At 40.4% G+C, this 19,581-nt stretch overlaps 1 protein-coding gene across 1 annotated transcript; it reads right to left on the bottom strand.

Moving 5' to 3' along the window:
• Positions 1–430: 430 nt before the first annotated feature.
• cmklr1 (chemokine-like receptor 1) lies at positions 431–3,400 on the bottom strand (the record flags this gene model as incomplete). Its single annotated transcript, XM_084323187.1, has 1 exon — positions 431–3,400. The coding sequence occupies one exon, from the start codon at positions 3,398–3,400 to the stop codon at positions 2,372–2,374; it is 1,029 nt and encodes a 342-aa protein (XP_084179313.1). The 3' UTR covers positions 431–2,371.
• Between the last annotated feature and the right edge of the window lie 16,181 nt (positions 3,401–19,581).

Genomic DNA, 19,581 nt, shown 5'->3' with positions numbered 1-19,581 from the left:
CTGTATGTGAGACATATTTCCTTTAGAGTGAAAGAAAAATGACATGTGAACGAGTATGTTGTGTGCCAGGTTAATGTACTCTACTATTTTTGTATCACAAACAATGCTGTATATGTACAGTTTATTCCCCCTCAAATGTATATACTCTATTATTACTATATGCGAGAGAGCCCCCCCCCCCCCCCCCTCATCCGCATGCGCACTCCAACAATTACTTGTTGGAAACGAGAGAGCGAGCGAGCGAGCGAGAGAGCCCCCCCCCCCCTCATCCGCATGCGCACTCCAACAAATACTTGTCCAGGCCACAATACTTGTCCACGCCACGAAGCCCCGCCTCAAACCCGTCCATGCCGGGCTCTGTGGCTCTGCAGATATACCCTATTGAGGCAGACGGTGTAAACAGTATGTGGAAAATAATAACTGAGCTCCCACATATCAAACAGGTCTAATGAACTTAGAGGGGGAAATCTTAGGTCGATTTCTACATAACTGCAGACCCTTCAGCACAATAATCATATTGTAATTCTTCATGTTTTATTATGAATATTTTTTAATATGCCATGTTAAAGCACCCTGAGACTACATTGTATTTTACACATGCTCTATAAAAACAAAATCATTATTATTATGATTCTTATTATTATAAGAGTTTACATGGCAGATGAGTGTACTGTACATCTGCACGTTGAATCAAACAACATTGTTCATCTACAACAGGGGTGGCCAACCCGCGGCTCGCGAGCCGCATGCGGCTCTTTGCCCGTCAATGTGCGGCTCTTCCATCCATAAAAAAAATAATTTTTTTTTTTTTTTTTTTTTTTTTAACTTTTTTTTTTTACTTTTATTTTTTTTTATGTCACTCATTCCACAAGGACGTAGAATAAAAATTTTATTTCTTTTTTAAATAGTCCATTTGCATGTTCTTGGTATCTGAATCTAGGGAATTTCTCCACCATTTTTCATCATATTGCAACACCGTTTTTTGCAAGACGTTCACAGAAAGGTAGAGAAACTAACTGCGTTCTGTTTTATGGCAATAACGTTCAGGTTTGTGGGAGATAATCCCAAAAAATAAGAAAAATAAAAAAGTTAATCCAGAAGTCAGATGATTGACAGGGGCTGGTGTGAGCTGGGTAGGGTTGTTTTTCAAAATTTGAAAGCCCTGAGTCTCTTCCTTCAAAAGACTACACTCACTTTTGGATGTGCCACTTCCTCCTGTCAATATGCGCCGGTTTCCGACTCAATGCCCTGAGATTTCTATAATCTTATATTTCACTAATAACAGTTAAAATAATTGGTAAACAAACGTAATGCTGAAAATATACACTTTTACTGTATATCTCGGGCTTAAGAGGTTAACCCTGTGAGGCCCAAATTAAAAAGACATTAGCAACTTCAGAGGCCAGAGGGTGGGACATATAAACACATTTACTATCAAATAGCATTGTGAGGCTGAACAACAGGACCAATTGACTATACATGTGCTTAAATGGGAACTATCTTATAAATGGCCTTTTTCAGTGTTTACCATTGTTTCTTAGCTATGTGGACTTATATTAATAGGATCTATGTCTATAATTCTCATATTTGGCGCATTCTTCCAATTCTCCTCTCACAATATTCACCCTCACTGAACTGAGTCATCTGAAAATTTGCATATCTGTGATGTCAGAGATTTCTCAGCTGCATAATAATGTGGCAGTTGATGTGGCAGTTGGCACCAGGCCACACAGTGGTTGGAGCCCAGCCTCAAAACGGCTTAAGATCTTGAGATAGAAAAATGCGGTTTTTGAGTACTTGATTAGAAATACAAACCGTACGTTAAATCTAGAGGAAGGAAGGACGTGGTACTTACCTCACCATTTGAAAAAAACCTAGGTGTTCCATAGACTCACAGGAATTGTGTAAAAGTGCCCAAATAGTGAAAGAAATAGTCAAATAGTTCCCCTTTAACATTTTTTAAATAAACATTATTTTTTTAAATGGCTAAAAGTGATTTTGTAATTTTGCAACCGTGGGTCTCACAGGGTACTTTTAACCCTGTGAGGCCCAAATAAAAAAGACATTAGCAACTTCAGAGGCCAGAGGGTGAGACCTATAAACACATGAAGGGTGCCGTGACTGAAAAAAAAGGTTGAGAAACGCTGGTATATGGTGTGGCTCTTTGTGGTACCACAGTAATTTTTGTGGCTCTTAGTCTCTGACTGGTTGGCCACCCCTGATCTACAAAGTAAATCATACTGCGATGCCACATGATCATTTTACCTCATTGCACTGTATGTTGCATATATACAGTTGTACAAAGATCATATTACCACTTTTATAACAAACGACTACACTGAGCTGAAGATCTTCAGAAAGTCCGAGACCCCTAGATGTGTGTTGAAACCCGTCCGTCCACAGAACTGGATCTGGAGAGATATCGGCTTGTGGTGGTGCGGTTCTCCTCTCCCAAAGCGTTTGCCAACTTGTTGAACACAGAACTCGTGAACTTCTGCTTGAAGTCGCTGCCCATGAAGACGTACAGCATGGGGTTAAGGAAGCTGTTGGCTAGGGCCATACACGTGCCCACCTTGAGCCCCACAGTAACGTTGTTACGGTGATTCAGCGCCAACAGGATGAAGACGTGGTAGGGCAGCCAGCAGATGAAGAACGTGGCTATGAGCGCGGTCATGACCTTAAAGGGCTTGGAGGACTTGGTCATCCTGTTGGTCCGTAGCCTCAGGATGATGACAGAGTAGCAGATGATGATGATGAAGAACGGGATTATGAACCCGCAGATGAATCTACTTACTGCGATAGCCATGTGGATGTGTGGATTTGGTGTGTAATCGTTTGAGCATGTAGTCTTCCCTAGATATTTTTTAATGTCCCGGAATATCACAGAGGGGACGCTCAGTGCAATAGAGGCAGCCCAGGCTAAGACGACGACCACAGTGGCCTTCCTTATGGTGCGCTGGTTCTGCGCCCACACAGGGAACATGACCGACACACAGCGGTCGGCGCTGATGATGACCAGGAGGAAGATGCTGCCGAACATGTTGAGGAACATTACGAAGGAGGTGAACTTGCACATGAAGGGTCCGAAGACCCACTCGTCCATCACCCAGTATGTGATTGTGAAGGGAAGAGAGGCGCATAATATGAAGTCGGAGATGGCCAGACTGAGGTACCAGGTGGTGTTGACCGTCTTCTTCATCTTGAAGCCGGCGATCCAGATGACCACTCCGTTCCCACAGAGCCCCAGGAGGAAGGTGAGCATGTTCACCACCAGCAGACTGATGCACAAGGCCTCCTTGAAACACGAACTTTTTTTGAAAACAGGCTGCACCGATGGAGTCAGGTTATCATACACATACGTGTAATTGCCATAGTTGCCATAGTTGTCATAGTCCTCCATTGCAGTATATAGATTCAAATCCCTGTGAAATAAGACATGTGTTAAATTTCGTTTGAAATGACAAGGCTACAGTCCTGAAAAATCTGCTTGTACAGGATCAAAAATAATAATTATAAAAGTATATAAAGTATATATTGATACCAATATATTAATAAAGTATTACAAAGAAAACAATAGCATACCTATAACTACACCATTCAACACGGTTGACTTGACGCTGTCTAGAGCTGATTGTCAGTACAGCCTTGACACATACTATGTACTGTTGACATCCCCTTTCTACCAGGCAACCAGCTGATAGAGCAGTTTCTCAATATGTAACACGTTTCAAATAATCTACTTTCACTACTGCATTTTGTTTGCTTAGCTCTCTAGTTGGGACCTCTCAAGTCTCTTTACTGATAAAGTACCTAATTGTAAATGGTAAATGGTCATTGTATTTTAAATGTTCCATAAATGACAGTAGGTATATATCTAATTACATATAGCCTTAGTTGGCAGTGACAATATAATTTAGTAGCTTAAGAGGACTGATTGAATCACATAAATGACTGAACCCGTATGGCATATTTTAAGAAAGCGTCATGTTTTATGTCCTTTTTGGCCAAATATGTTAGATGTTAAAAAAATTTACAGGACATAATTATTTGGTTGTATTTGTGCATTTGAATCTTATGGCATATGCATTTATCTTTAGTAAATATAGCAATATAATTACCATTATGCTGTTCTTCCTCTGTGAGATAGGGAAGTTTCCTCATGATTGTCTGAACATCCCCCCTGGCCCCCCTTCCATTGGCGGTCTACGTGACATCACTCTGACATCACTCAGTATTTAATTTGTTCATTTATTTGAAAATACACGACAATACCCAATTCGTATCAGGAAGAAAAAACCTAACCTAACCTACTTAACCTTCTTACTGTCTTTTACTATTATGTACCTTACTACTACTATGCTACTATACTTATACTACTACCTATCATGCTTATATGTGTATACTACTGTAGCAGCCTGAATATTCTACAAAGTATTCAGTAGTGCTAACTAACTGTTACTTTCCCTGTGTGTGTATAACGTGTGATTTACAGTGTTCCTTTGGATAGACTGACAGTGTTCCTTTGGATAGCTCGCCCAGTCTAACGACGAGGTGAGGTGCTACTCCTCTCCAGATGCAGTATGGATTACTAGCAATAACATTGAGCCTTTGTTTCCCTTTCTGGAGCGGTCTTTGCGTGGGACCGGTGGAGGTTGCCAGCAGGGGGCGGAGTGCAGTGGTGGCAGGCGGAGCAGTGGAGAGAAGCAAGCAACGAGGAAGAGGTGAATCACCTGGAGGTGAGGGGAACAGGAAGTTCTCTTCGGCGTTGGATGTAGCCGTGAACGGTCGCAGCTACAACGGGAGGTGCTTTGGAATAGCCCCGTTAAAGAAGTGAAGCCAGAGAGCCCCGCCGGAGCGAGCGACGGGTGATGAGACATACTTGCTAGTGACGGGTTATCCTAGAAGTATCCGTGATAGTGTGTGAGTAAGAGAAACCGAACCCAAGGACTAACGTCTAAGCTAACGAGACTAACGTCTAACGTTATCGGGTTATAGTAGTTACTGTGTGCGGTATATTAGCATGCCGCTAACGGCTCTGTCTGACTTGAGTAGACTACTGGGCGCGAGGCGCTGAAGAGACCGGTGGTGTAGCCCAGGGGTTCCCAAACTTTTCAGGCCAGGACCCAGAAAATAAGGCGTCAGAGAGCCGCGGCCCAATGCATATCGTCAGACTTTAAAAAAAAAAAATTGCCAGTCGACCGATTTTTTAAGCCAAATATCACTTCAATCCTATTAAAGGGGAACTATTTTACTATTTCTTTCACTATTTGGGCACTTTTACACAATTCCTGTGAGTCTATGGAACACCTCTGTAATTTTTTATTAATTTTTTATTCATTGTTTTGTATTTCTAATCAACTACTCAAAAACAGCATTTTTCTACCTCAAGATCTTAAGCCGCTTTGAGCCTGGGAGGCCACGGTGGTGCTGCAAGGGGCCAACCGTGCACATTATTATGCAGCTGAGTCTCTCTGACATCACAGATCAGCACATTTTCAGATGACTCAGTTCAGTGAGGGTGAATATTGTGAGAGGAGAATTGGAAGAATGCGCCAATATGAGAATTAGAGACATAGATCATATTAATATAAGTCCACATAGCTATGAAACAATGCTAAACACTGAAAAAGGCCATTTATAAGATAGTTCCCCTTTAAGTTAGTTCAAGTTAGTTATTCATTTATATGTGCTATTTATGAGAGGGCTAACTTGTTGCAAAATAATAATGATAATAATAATAGCCTCATTAAAATACTATTGTTGCTTCGGTTGTTTTCAGCGTTTTATGTGCATAATCTGTTATTTAGTTTGAAATGTTCGTTGAAATAAGTAGATTTTTCGTTTTTGTTTATTTATTAAGTTAATATAAAACCATATAGTCAGATTTTAGAATACAATAGAATATAATTTTAGAATACAACTAGAAACACTGTCCTGGCCTGCTTCTAAGTTCAGTGGCCTGACAAAAAAAAAAATGGATTTCTTTTTTTTTTTGTTTTTTTTGGAAATCATCTTGTGGCCCACCCGTGGCTGCTCGCGGCCCACCTTTGGGTTGCGACCCCGACTTTGGGAACCACTGGTGTAGCCAGCCACGTTGCGTTAACAGTATAACCGAATAGCAGGAGGGTGCGCCGAGACCCAAAGCTTAGCTGTGTTTAAGGTAGCACCAAGTATTAGCTCGCGCGACGGAAGCAAGCCAGCAACAGCAGCGGTGGACGGTTCCCAGACGGTACAGAGGACGCCTCTTCCCACCAGCAGAGGACGCCATACAGCACGCTCTGCCCGCTAACCACTGCCTGCTGTTCGCCCAACCTGCTGGCCGTGCTCGCGGATTGCCGACGCCATCTTGTCATCCGGACTAGCGGTGACAAGAGTGGGTCCGCCATCTTGGCTAAGTACTAACAGTACCACGTGTGTATCAACAGCAACGTCCATTGAAGTGAACGCTAATCACCAGTGTCTAAGGCATAGGTGTCAAACTCACGGCCCGCGGGCCAAATCCGGCCCGCCACGTCATTTGATGTGCCCCCCCCCCAAGAGCTCAGGTAAAAAATTTTTTTTTTTTTTTTTTTTTTTTTTTTTTACATTAATATTGGGTTAAAAAATACCAGTGTTAAAATAATTGTGGGTTAATGCGTTAATAAAGCTTTAACTTTGACAGCCTTAGTTATTACACATTCTTACACATACATGTATGTTGAACATCTGAGGTAACAAAGGAAAAAAGCCAAAAGCACTTACTCCTCAGACATTCTTTGACAATTTTACAGCTCAAAATACAAAAAAGATCCAGGCGGAATAGGTAACAAAGGGTTGAAGAAATATTGTCTGAACTGTCAGATGCAAACTGGCTGTGTGACATAACCGAGCATCTCGCTCAATTGAATAAGAAGCTGTAGGGACGCAAACAAGTCCCACCCAAAACTTGACCAATATAGTTGTGAACTGAGACAACCCTTATTTTGTTATTTTTGAGTACAGTTACAGTTGTGTGTTCATGCAGACACATAATAGCAATTCCATTACGAATTGAAAATGGGGGACCCTGATGTAAACAAGTCGAAAGTCTTTCTCTGGTCTGCATCCCCTTAACAATTGTGTGTATTGAGCTGTACTGTACTGTACCCATTCTGCAATCTGTTAATTAAACTATCTTCCATTAGTTGGATGTATGGTCTCTGCAAGGTTGTGTGCAGCCATTTGTTTTTGTAACATCTGCTACATCTGTCCCACGTGTTCTTTGCAGCTCACAGTTGTTAGTTCTGCCCCTCTTGACTGTGACAAAAAGGTTTTGAACAAACTTAATGTCATAGCTTGTATTTGATGATATTCTTCTTTGTTTTTTTACTTGAATGGTTTGATCATTGATTGGTGGAGTAATATGGGGTTCTGATAAACTAAAATTATTTGTTAAAATAACATAAGCTAACATATATTTTTACATTTATGCAAATTAATATGCAATATGTATAACTTGAATAAGTAATAAATACAGAAACACCATGTTTAACAATATGTAAATGTGTAGCTACATTTATTTTACATTACATTAACATTTATACGGTCTTTGGCCCTTTGAGGGCAACCATAATGCTGATGTGGCCCTCTGTGAAAATGAGTTTGACACCCCTGGTCTAAGGGGTACCCCAAACAATTTAAGCCGGCTTAGGTTAGGTTTTCTTTGATAACGTGGGCCCACATTTATTGGTTATTTTTGTTATTGATTTATTGACTGTTTGATTCTGAGACTCCCAAAGTGTTTACGTTCTATGCCTGGGTTCCCCCAGTACAAGCGGGGTGGTTTAATGTATTGAGCACTCTGTGCCTATGGTGGGAAGAGCTTCCCCTACATTAGTTACAAGAGCACCCGGTGCCATATGAGTAAACATTAACGTTGTAATGTATAATCTGCCCAGGCTTCACTAAACATAGAGTTAATTGGGATCATTGTGTGTGTCTCTTTCTTTGAGTTCCATTTGCTATTTTATTCTCTGGGTAAATATTGTGACGGCATAATTATTTAACCCTTACACCCCATTTACAGAATAGCATTTGAAGGGTCTATACAGGTGGTCAAGGAAGGGTACTGCTTAAAGGGAAGCCCAATAATACTATTGAACTGACAGTCACTGGGTGTGGGAGGGCTGTCGGAGGTACTGAGGAAGTGAGGGTGTGTGGGGAAGCTACTGCTGACCGCCTTGGAAGGCGAGGGAGACCAGAGTACCAGTCCCCAGGTTAGTAATTCCTGGGCCCCATCCACTCCAGCTGCAAGCCCTCCAGTATGACGTTCCGGGCCAAAGACGGGGGTACTTATAGGTCCAATACTATAGTATCCTACTACCCAGTGTCTGTGTACTACTACTCCCACAAGCAGGGATAATCCACCCTTCTACACTACTATGCACTCAGAGTGTAACAATCAAGTTCGACCTCCGGTCAGTGGTCTCCAACTACACACCCTCAAAGATCCCTAAGCTCTGCATCTTCTGGCCGCCTGAGACCCACTCCTGCTTGGGCTCCTGGGGGTCATCGAAGCGAAGCAGGCTATTCTCTGTATGAACCAACACAGTCAGCTGTAACCTGCCCAATCTTCCACCATTGACAAAATCCATTGACAATACAGTAAGTAAATAAAATCAAACCTTTTATTATTATTATTATTATTATTATTATTATTATTATTATTATTATTATTATTATTATTATTATTATTATTATATCTATACTACTATCTACTATGTACTATGCTACTATGCCTACAACTACTATGGTAATATACTGTATCTATAATAATAATAATAATAATAATAGTAATAATAATTACTTGCATTTATATAGCGCTTTTCTAGACACTCAAAGCACTTTACAATGTAGGGTGGAAATTGCCTCCTTCACCACCACTATGCACTCAGAGTGAAGCACTAAAGTTCAACACTGCTAGACGAACAACACCCCTTACCCTTAGCTGCCAGAGATGTACCCCTCCTGCTGACTTGTTGTTCACAATTTGTAAGTCGCTTTGGATAGAAGCATCAGCTAAAATGACTAAATGTAAATGTAAATTCGTTAAGCCCTGGGAGAAATACTACAAAGAGGTTTTTGATGAGATGGCATTAAAACATTATCAATATTTTTATATCAATATTTTATCATTGTAAGCTTCAAATTTAAATTGGCTTTGGGGAAAAGCATATATAGTGTGTGAACAGTCCAGCTCTTTCGTGCAATTTAAACCACGAACATCCAATCCAAAGCAGGGGAAACTACAGAATCCTACATCCCTTTCAGCGGAAACCAGAAGGTTGTATAGCCTACTACATCCTGCACAATTGTACAGCCCTGTCCTATATTATATTATATGATATTATATTGTACTTTTATTTTAATTTAGTTTATATATATTCCATTTTATTTTATTCTACCTTAATTGTCTGTGAAGGTTGCACCAAACGACAAATTCCTTTCTGCAAACTTACTTGGCAATAAACCTTTCTGATTCTGATTCTGATTGTATCTATACGACAGATTATGTGACCAGTCCCGCAGTTTGTGGCTCATGTCTCTCTCTGTAATTTTTCAGATTTTTACAGATTAAGAAAGTACAGAATGTAAGCTTTCAAATTATGTTGAAATGAAAATATTTGAAGATGATATGAGAGAACATACCATTAAACAGAGAAAATACCATTAAAGATGCATTTTGGCAGTCAAGTACTAGGTGTGAACAGTAGCAACCACCCCTAACCCCTCCCCCACTGGATTATCTGTCAGTAGCCCTTTTCACACAGACTTCGCAGAATTATGGATCCCCCCCCCCCCCCCCCCCCCCCCCCCCCCTCTTTTCCCTTGCCGGCTTTGGGTTGTCCACACTGAACCAAGTGTGTGCGTTAAGACAGAATACCGTGATGCTGTGTTCCCAGGTCAGATAGATGGAGACGCAGCGTGGATAGAATAGAGTGCTAGAGTAATTCCACTATATAAGAAAGGTAATAAGTCAGACAAGGGTACTATAGACCAATTTCTATTTTTTTCATACACAAATAGATCATCAATACATATTTAGTGAGTAACAATATCCTATTTGAGCATCAGTCAGGTTTTAGACAATCTCATTCCACAGAGACTTGTCTGGTGTATCTAACTGACCGCATCAGAAAGGAGATAGATGCAAAGAAATTCTGTGGAATGATCATGTTGGACCTACAAAAGGCCTTTGATACGGTTGACCATAATGTCCTTTTATTTAATTAAATTGAAGGCGATTGGGTTTAGTAGGTCAGCCTTGAACTGGGTCATCTCATATCTCTCAGGCAGGTCTCAGATGGTAGATGTTAACAGGACTTACTCCTCAGCCAAGGAGATCACCTGCGGGGTGCCTCAGGGGAGTGTCCTGGGGCCTCTCTTCTTTCTAATTTACATCAATGATATGAAGAACGCCTGTTCATCAGACCTATTTCTCTATGCGGATGACTCAGCCGTTCTGGTCTCCAATGAGGACTTGGCAGTAGTGGAGAGGACCCTGAGTTAGGAGATATTGAATGTGCGGACTTGGCTGTCGGATAATAAACTGTCTCTTCATCTAGGGAAAACAGAGGCCATCCTGTTCGGATCGAAGAAACGGCTTGGTAAGGAAATTGAGATGAAGGTAAGAGTAGGTGAGAAGCATATACCAACCAAGGATGCTGTAGTTTACATGGGCTGCATTCTAGACAAACATCTTACAAGGGAGGCCATGGCTAAAAAAGCCCACACTCAAATCTGCCATAAAACTAAATTCCTAGGTAGGAAAGTGGAACTACTAGACAGGGCAACACACAGTGGAACCATACCAGACTGTGATGGATGAGGTGAGGATGCTTTATATCAGGGGTCAGCAACCTTTTTGACATGGAGTGCCTGTTTGAAATATAGTTGTAACTAGTGTGCCTCAACAATATTCCATGCATCGTAATTTTTTTTCTCATAATCAGGTATTTTTTATGATAATTTTTACATTATTACATCATTATTGTTATTGTTATTATTAACAATATTATTATGATGGTTGTATCAACCCTAAATCTGAGTTGGGGGGGGGGGATGCAATGCAGACAAACAGCTGCATACAGTGCGACCATTTCACTCACATTTGCCCATTCATTTTTGGACACATCACACACCATCGGTGTGTGTACTGTACGTGTGCTGTCATAGCTCCACCTACAGGCCTAATGGAGAACACCAGGAGAACACCAGGATGTGAATGGAGGGTGAATGTGAGGTATATCGTGTAAATAAGTTTTGATTGATCGCAAGACTACACTGTAAATTTTTTTATAATAATAAGTTACCAGAACTAAAAAATATTGAGTTCAGTTACTGTGTATTAAGGTTTTCAGTTTTCAATCCATAATAAGAAAAATAAGTACACAACCACATTATTTCAACCTAATAAAATTATGTTTATTGTCATTGTTTTAAGAACTTGGTAATACTCACATTTTGAGTAAAAAAAATGGCTTTTAACATGTGCAATGTTCAATGAAATAGAAAAATAAATAATAAAATGTGTTGATTAATCCCACTGGTCACAATGGTGACCGTAATAATGTTTTTGTTATAAGGCTCTGCAAATGTTACTGAATGATGTAGCAATGTATTTCCAGCTAAATTGAAATAATAAACAAATAAAGGGTCTCAATTAAATATGTGGTAGTAAAAAGAACCTGTGGGAGGGCGGCTACGTGGCGCAGTGGGCAAGGCGCTCGCAATGAATGCTGGAGACTAGGCTCGAACAGGATGCCTCCTGTTCGAGCCCCGCTCTCCACATTGCTTTCAGTTTAGCTGGTCATCCACAGTAATACACATTGGCCGTATTACGGGGAGGGAAACTGAAGGGTGGGGATCGGGCGTTGTGGACAGCGACTCCTACAGGTCGGTTGGTGCGCCTGCGCAGTAGAATCAAGAAGCGACGGGGGCGGGGCCCCTCCAAAGCCCAGACCCCCGATGCTGGAAGATCGAGCCGCGCAGGTGAAAAGATGCGACGGCTGTTACCTCGAGTATCGGAGGGGACTCGTGCTATGTATGACTTAGTCCACATTGCAGCCGGCTTGTGGGAGGCAAGAAACAACGTTCGAAAAGACAGGGGAGGGTTGAATTGGACGATATGAAAATTGGGATGGGAGAAAAATAGAAAATGGGAGAAAAGGTGGATCAAAAAAAAAAGAACCTGTGGGAAAATTTCAACAAGATAAATGCGACAACAGTGCAAAATATTTCACTATAATATTTCAAAGCAAAAAAAATATATATATAATATATTTTTTTAATGCTGCCCCCTGTGCCTATGAAAATGCCCCTGCGTGCCTAGGGTTGCCTACCCCTGCTTTATATAATGGCGGTGTAGAATTGGACCAGCAGGCGTTGTTGGACTCTGTACTTCCTCAGTTGCCTGAGGAAGTACAGGTGCTGCTGGGCCTTCTTGATGATGGCAGCGGTGTTAATGTCCCATTTGAGTTTATTGCTGATGTGGGTTTAGAGGAACTTGAATGATTCCGTTAGGGTTATTGGTAGTATGGGTGGTTTTCCTTCAGTCTACAACTACTGTACTCTGTTTCAGTCTAGAACTACTGTACTCTGTTTCAGTCTAGAACTACTGTACTCTGTTTGTCTATTATAACTACTGTACTCTGTTTCAGTCTAGAACTACTGTACTCTGTTTCAGTCTAGAACTACTGTATTATGTTTGTCTCTTAAAACTACTGTACTCTGTTTCAGTCTAGAACTACTGTACTCTGTTTCAGTCTATTATAACTACTGTAATCTGTTTGTCTCTTAGAACTACTGTACTCTGTTTAAGTCTCTTAGAACTACTGTACTCTTAACCACTAATAAGGCCCATTGTGGAGGGCGCATTTGTCTCTCCTTTATCATAGATGAACGCGATCCTGAGCATCCTATGGTTGTTCAGGATATGTCTGAGGGGGGGGGGGGGGGGGCAGGGAATTGATTGAGAGGGAAGGTCAAGTTAGGCTAAGCATCAAACATAACATTAATGCAGCGTGTACAGTAACCAGTAGGAATTAACCTGAGAAGCATTTGCACACTCCCATATCGGTCATTAAAAGGTCAGTAATTAGGGTTTTAAAACTGTGCAAAGTAATAAAAGCCTGGAGTTTACTAGATTTTTGAAGTCCATTCCAGGTAAACGGATAACGGTAACAGATCTAACAGATTAGATGTATTGTCATTATACAGCACAAGGACAGTCAAATGAAAATAAGTTTTGCATCCAACCTGTGAGGGCTGTGGGTGTTTGGGTCACTACCGGATAATAGGGACTCTGCTATTTGTAAAAAAAAAAAAAAAAAAAAAAATTAAATAACCACAAAACTGCTAAGCATGCAGACTCTAAGGAGAAGGGGGAAAATAAATTTAAAAAACAACCCTTACACATGGAATGCCTCAAAATGAGGAGAGTAGATAAGAAAATAAGTCCAAAAAACTGAACGCTCAATAAAGATGTATAAAATAAGCCACAAAGGCGCCTGCAAATTTTTTTATATAAACAACTTAAATATGTTGGAAAATAAATTAAATAAATAAACCTCCACTAAGAGCGTTTTTTTGTGTAGCCTAGTAGTGGACTAATGGCAGTTCAAATAAAACAAAAGGAAACTGTCATGAAAAGAAACACACTACAATAAAAGGCTCAACTCAAAACAGCTTCTGAAAAACAAAGTGCTAAATAATAAAGCCAGTAAAACAAGAACAGCTACCATGAAAGGCTAAATGCTCAGTGGGGTAGAGAGCAGCACTACACTGAGTACTAGAGAGCCTGACCGGAAGGATAGTCAAGAATTGGAGAACGGGAAAGCAGCTAACCCTGCCAGATTCAAACTTAAATAGGCCCAGCTACAATTAGGCGCAGCTGCACTGAATCAGGTGCAATCAAGCCCACACACACAGCTGTCCATCACAGGAATACATCCATATAATCCAGTGATTGACAGCTGTCCATCACAGGACCACCAAACCAAGTAAAAACCATGACACAACCAGAGTGCAAATGTAACAGTAAAGTGCAATAGTAATATACAATGCACAGGTGATTAAACTGGATATAAAATATAAACAGTAAATCAGTACCATAGTGCTAATCAGATATATGTACAGAGTTGTAGTATTAATATGCATTAGCTGGACATGCCCATGCAATGTACAGGACACAGTACACATCTCATTATCTGACACGACTAAAATGTGTTTGAGGTGTTAAGCAGTTGGGGTATGTGTGAGTCAGTCACTAGAAAGGAAGGAAGGAACAGACATTAGTCTACAGTGGAAAAAAAGAAAACCATTTAGTTAACTGAAATAGAAATAAAAACTAGACTTTAGAAAAAAATAAAACTAACTGAAACTATATTGTGTACTTACAAACTAAAATAAATATATACAGAAAATGTCTGGTGCTAGTCAAATTTGTCAACATGGCAAGCATGAGGAGTCACTGGTGCGTATATTCATTGAGACTGGGATTGCTACATGACTGTGAGTCAAATGCCTTCACAAAGTGAATGATCATGATGAATGATCATTGCATTTATATAGCGCTTTTCTAGACACTCAAAGCACTTTAGAGAAGATTAGATTCCAATTTACTGTCATTATATATCACAAGTACTGTACAACAGTAAACAGTAAAGTATGATAGTAATATACAATGTACAGGAGATTAAACTGTGTATAAAATATATAAATTAGTACTACTGAGTGTAGTGTTAATCAGATGTAAGTACAGAGTTTTAATATGTACAGTGATACAGGTATAAAGACACTAAGGTAGTAGGAGAAAAAGTAGATAAAAAAAATACACTATGGTAGTAAGTTTGATTGAAAACTTTATTAACAGATTGGAGAATGGGGACAATACAGTACGGCTCAATACAAACAACTGCTAAGAGGATGCAGACCAGAAACATGTTAACCGTCTGTAGTGTGGTAGTGAAAGGGTTAACCTTCTGTAGTGTGGTAGTGAAAGGGTTAACCCTTTGTTGTGTTGCAGTGAAAGGGTTAACCCTTTGGTAGTGTGCTAGTGAAAGGGTTAAAAAGGATATACAGTACATGGTTTGCCAGTTTCAACAGATATATCCTGAGATTAGTGCAAGATAAGAAATGCAGGAATAAATTATGTTCTTGTTAACAGAAGTACAGAGCTTTTGCATGAGTTAAGTAATTTTACACTGCAAAAGACGTTTAACACATTGAGTGCCACGGACGCGTTTTGTCGTTAGTTCATGCCAACCCTTTTTTTTTTTTTTTTTTTTACTTTATTTTTTAGCGTTTATCGTTTTTCTGGTCAAGCATGACCGACAGAAACAGGTTGAAATGGGATGTAGAGTAGAGGAAGACACTCTGAGAAAATACGGCGGGTCCGGGAATCGAACTCGTGTACCCCAGATCCGTGACGAGCACGGTTTTCCCCGACGCAGAAATAGCGCCGAGATATGCGGTGAGCTACGGGAGCTCCCCGTTCATGCCAACCTTTGAGTGCCCCCGACGCTATATAGCGTTTGTTTGTCGTTTTTTTTTGCGATTTGAATTCATATTTCATCAATCGAGCCTCGGGATAGTGCTGCAGAGTCTCTCTGAGCTCAATTGGGAAAATACCGCCCCCTATCGTCTCTCCCTGTGTAACTGCACCCCATTACTTTACACTGCTGAAGGGGGGGGGGGTGGCCAGTTTGCTCATTTTACTTTTCCCTCAAGCCAACTGAAGGATCGATTGTGCTCGCCAGCCCGGAAAACGCGTGGATTATGTATTTACAGGACCCAACACTGTAATCAATAAGCGTGATCGATATTTGGAATGGCGATCAGGAATTGGATTAATCTTTTTGGATAACATCGGATCTCAAGTAAGGAATTTATTTTACCAGTCTTAGGATAATCAGAGCTGTTTTCACAGAGATATAAGCGTATGCCCTATGCATGTGTGTGTGTGTGTCTGTGTGTGCGCGATCAGGAAATGAGAGAATCGATATTTCAGCCCGCCTCTATCATTATTGTTATTGTTATTATTAACAATATTATTATGATGGTTGTATCAACCCTAAATCTGAGTTGGGGGGGGGGGGGGGATGCAATGCAGACAAACAGCTGCATACAGTGCGACCATTTCACTCACATTTGCCCATTCATTTTTGGACACATCACACACCATCGGTGTGTGTACTGTACGTGTGCTGTCATAGCTCCACCTACAGGCCTAATGGAGAACACCAGGAGAACACCAGGATGTGAATGGAGGGTGAATGTGAGGTATATCGTGTAAATAAGTTTTGATTGATCGCAAGACTACACTGTAATTTTTTTTATAATAATAAGTTACCAGAACTAAAAAATATTGAGTTCAGTTACTGTGCATTAAGGTTTTCAGTTTTCAATCCATAATAAGAAAAATAAGTACACAACCACATTATTTCAACCTAATAAAATTATGTTTATTGTCATTGTTTTAAGAACACAAGTTGACTTGGTAATACTCACATTTTGAGTAAAAAAATGGCTTTTAACATGTGCAATGTTCAATGAAATAGAAAAATAAATAATAAAATGTGTTGATTAATCCCACTGGTCACAATGGTGACCGTAATAATGTTTTTGTTATAAGGCTCTGCAAATGTTACTGAATGATGTAGCAATGTATTTCCAGCTAAATTGAAATAATAAACAAATAAAGGGTCTCAATTAAATATGTGGTAGTAAAAAGAACCTGTGGGAGGGCGGCTACGTGGCGCAGTGGGCAAGGCGCTCGCAATGAATGCTGGAGACTAGGCTCGAACAGGATGCCTCCTGTTCGAGCCCCGCTCTCCACATTGCTTTCAGTTTAGCTGGTCATCCACAGTAATACACATTGGCCGTATTACGGGGAGGGAAACTGAAGGGTGGGGATCGGGCGTTGTGGACAGCGACTCCTACAGGTCGGTTGGTGCGCCTGCGCAGTAGAATCAAGAAGCGTCGGGGGCGGGGCCCCTCCAAAGCCCAGACCCCCGATGCTGGAAGATCGAGCCGCGCAGGTGAAAAGATGCGACGGCTGTTACCTCGAGTATCGGAGGGGACTCGTGCTATGTATGACTTAGTCCACATTGCAGCCGGCTTGTGGGAGGCAAGAAACAACGTTCGAAAAGACAGGGGAGGGTTGAATTGGACGATATGAAAATTGGGATGGGAGAAAAATAGAAAATGGGAGAAAAGGTGGATCAAAAAAAATAAGAACCTGTGGGAAAATTTCAACAAGATAAATGCGACAACAGTGCAAAATATTTCACTATAATATTTCAAAGCAAAAAAAATATATATATAATATATTTTTTTAATGCTGCCCCCTGTGCCTATGAAAATGCCCCTGCGTGCCGGTTGCCTACCCCTGCTTTATATAATGGCGGTGTAGAATTGGACCAGCAGGCGTTGTTGGACTCTGTACTTCCTCAGTTGCCTGAGGAAGTACAGGTGCTGCTGGGCCTTCTTGATGATGGCAGCGGTGTTAATGTCCCATTTGAGTTTATTGCTGATGTGGGTTTAGAGGAACTTGAATGATTCCGTTAGGGTTATTGGTAGTATGGGTGGTTTTCCTTCAGTCTACAACTACTGTACTCTGTTTCAGTCTAGAACTACTGTACTCTGTTTCAGTCTAGAACTACTGTACTCTGTTTCAGTCTAGAACTACTGTACTCTGTTTCAGTCTATTATAACTACTGTACTCTGTTTCAGTCTAGAACTACTGTACTCCGTTTCAGTCTAGAACTACTGTATTATGTTTGTCTCTTAAAACTACTGTACTCTGTTTCAGTCTAGAACTACTGTACTCTGTTTCAGTCTATTATAACTACTGTAATCTGTTTGTCTCTTAGAACTACTGTACTCTGTTTAAGTCTCTTAGAACTACTGTACTCTTAACCACTAATAAGGCCCATTCATATGTGTGGAGGGCGCATTTGTCTCTCCTTTATCATAGATGAACGCGATCCTGAGCATCCTATGGTTGTTCAGGATATGTCTGAGGGGGGGGGGGGGCAGGGAATTGATTGAGAGGGAAGGTCAGGTTAGGCTAAGCATCAAACATAACATTAATGCAGCGTGTACAGTAACCAGTAGGAATTAACCTGAGAAGCATTTGCACACTCCCATTATCGGTCATTAAAAGGTCAGTAATTAGGGTTTTAAAACTGTGCAAAGTAATAAAAGCCTGGAGTTTACTAGATTTTTGAAGTCCATTCCAGGTAAACGGATAACGGTAACAGATCTAACAGATTAGATGTATTGTCATTATACAGCACAAGGACAGTCAAATGAAAATAAGTTTTGCATCCAACCTGTGAGGGCTGTGGGTGTTTGGGTCACTACCGGATAATAGGGACTCTGCTATTTGTAAAAAAAAAAAAAAAAAAAAATTAAATAACCACAAAACTGCTAAGCATGCAGACTCTAAGGAGAAGGGGGAAAATAAATTTAAAAAACAACCCTTACACATGGAATGCCTCAAAATGAGGAGAGTAGATAAGAAAATAAGTCCAAAAAACTGAACGCTCAATAAAGATGTATAAAATAAGCCACAAAGGCGCCTGCAATTTTTTTTTATATAAACAACTTAAATATGTTGGAAAATAAATTAAATAAATAAACCTCCACTAAGAGCGTTTTTTTGTGTAGCCTAGTAGTGGACTAATGGCAGTTCAAATAAAACAAAAGGAAACTGTCATGAAAAGAAACACACTACAATAAAAGGCTCAACTCAAAACAGCTTCTGAAAAACAAAGTGCTAAATAATAAAGCCAGTAAAACAAGAACAGCTACCATGAAAGGCTAAATGCTCAGTGGGGTAGAGAGCAGCACTACACTGAGTACTAGAGAGCCTGACCGGAAGGATAGTCAAGAATTGGAGAACGGGAAAGCAGCTAACCCTGCCAGATTCAAACTTAAATAGGCCCAGCTACAATTAGGTGCAGCTGCACTGAATCAGGTGCAATCAAGCCCACACACACAGCTGTCCATCACAGGAATACATCCATATAATCCAGTGATTGACAGCTGTCCATCAAAGGACCACCAAACCAAGTAAAAACCATGACACAACCAGAGTGCAAATGTAACAGTAAAGTGCAATAGTAATATACAATGCACAGGTGATTAAACTGGATATAAAATATAAACAGTAAATCAGTACCATAGTGCTAATCAGATATATGTACAGAGTTGTAGTATTAATATGCATTAGCTGGACATGCCCATGCAATGTACAGGACACAGTACACATCTCATTATCTGACACGACTAAAATGTGTTTGAGGTGTTAAGCAGTTGGGGTATGTGTGAGTCAGTCACTAGAAAGGAAGGAAGGAACAGACATTAGTCTACAGTGGAAAAAAAGAAAACCGTTTAGTTAACTGAAATAGAAATAAAAACTAGACTTTAGAAAAAAATTAAACTAACTGAAACTATATTGTGTACTTACAAACTAAAATAAATATATACAGAAAATGTCTGGTGCTAGTCAAATTTGTCAACATGGCAAGCATGAGGAGTCACTGGTGCGTATATTCA

The sequence above is a fragment of the Notolepis coatsorum genome (assembly GCF_963971535.1).
Source record: "Notolepis coatsorum genome assembly, chromosome: 10".
Lineage (NCBI taxonomy): Eukaryota > Metazoa > Chordata > Actinopteri > Aulopiformes > Paralepididae > Notolepis > Notolepis coatsorum.
Note: the sequence above shows the minus strand (reverse complement) of the source record. Positions and strands in the feature narration are given on the sequence as shown.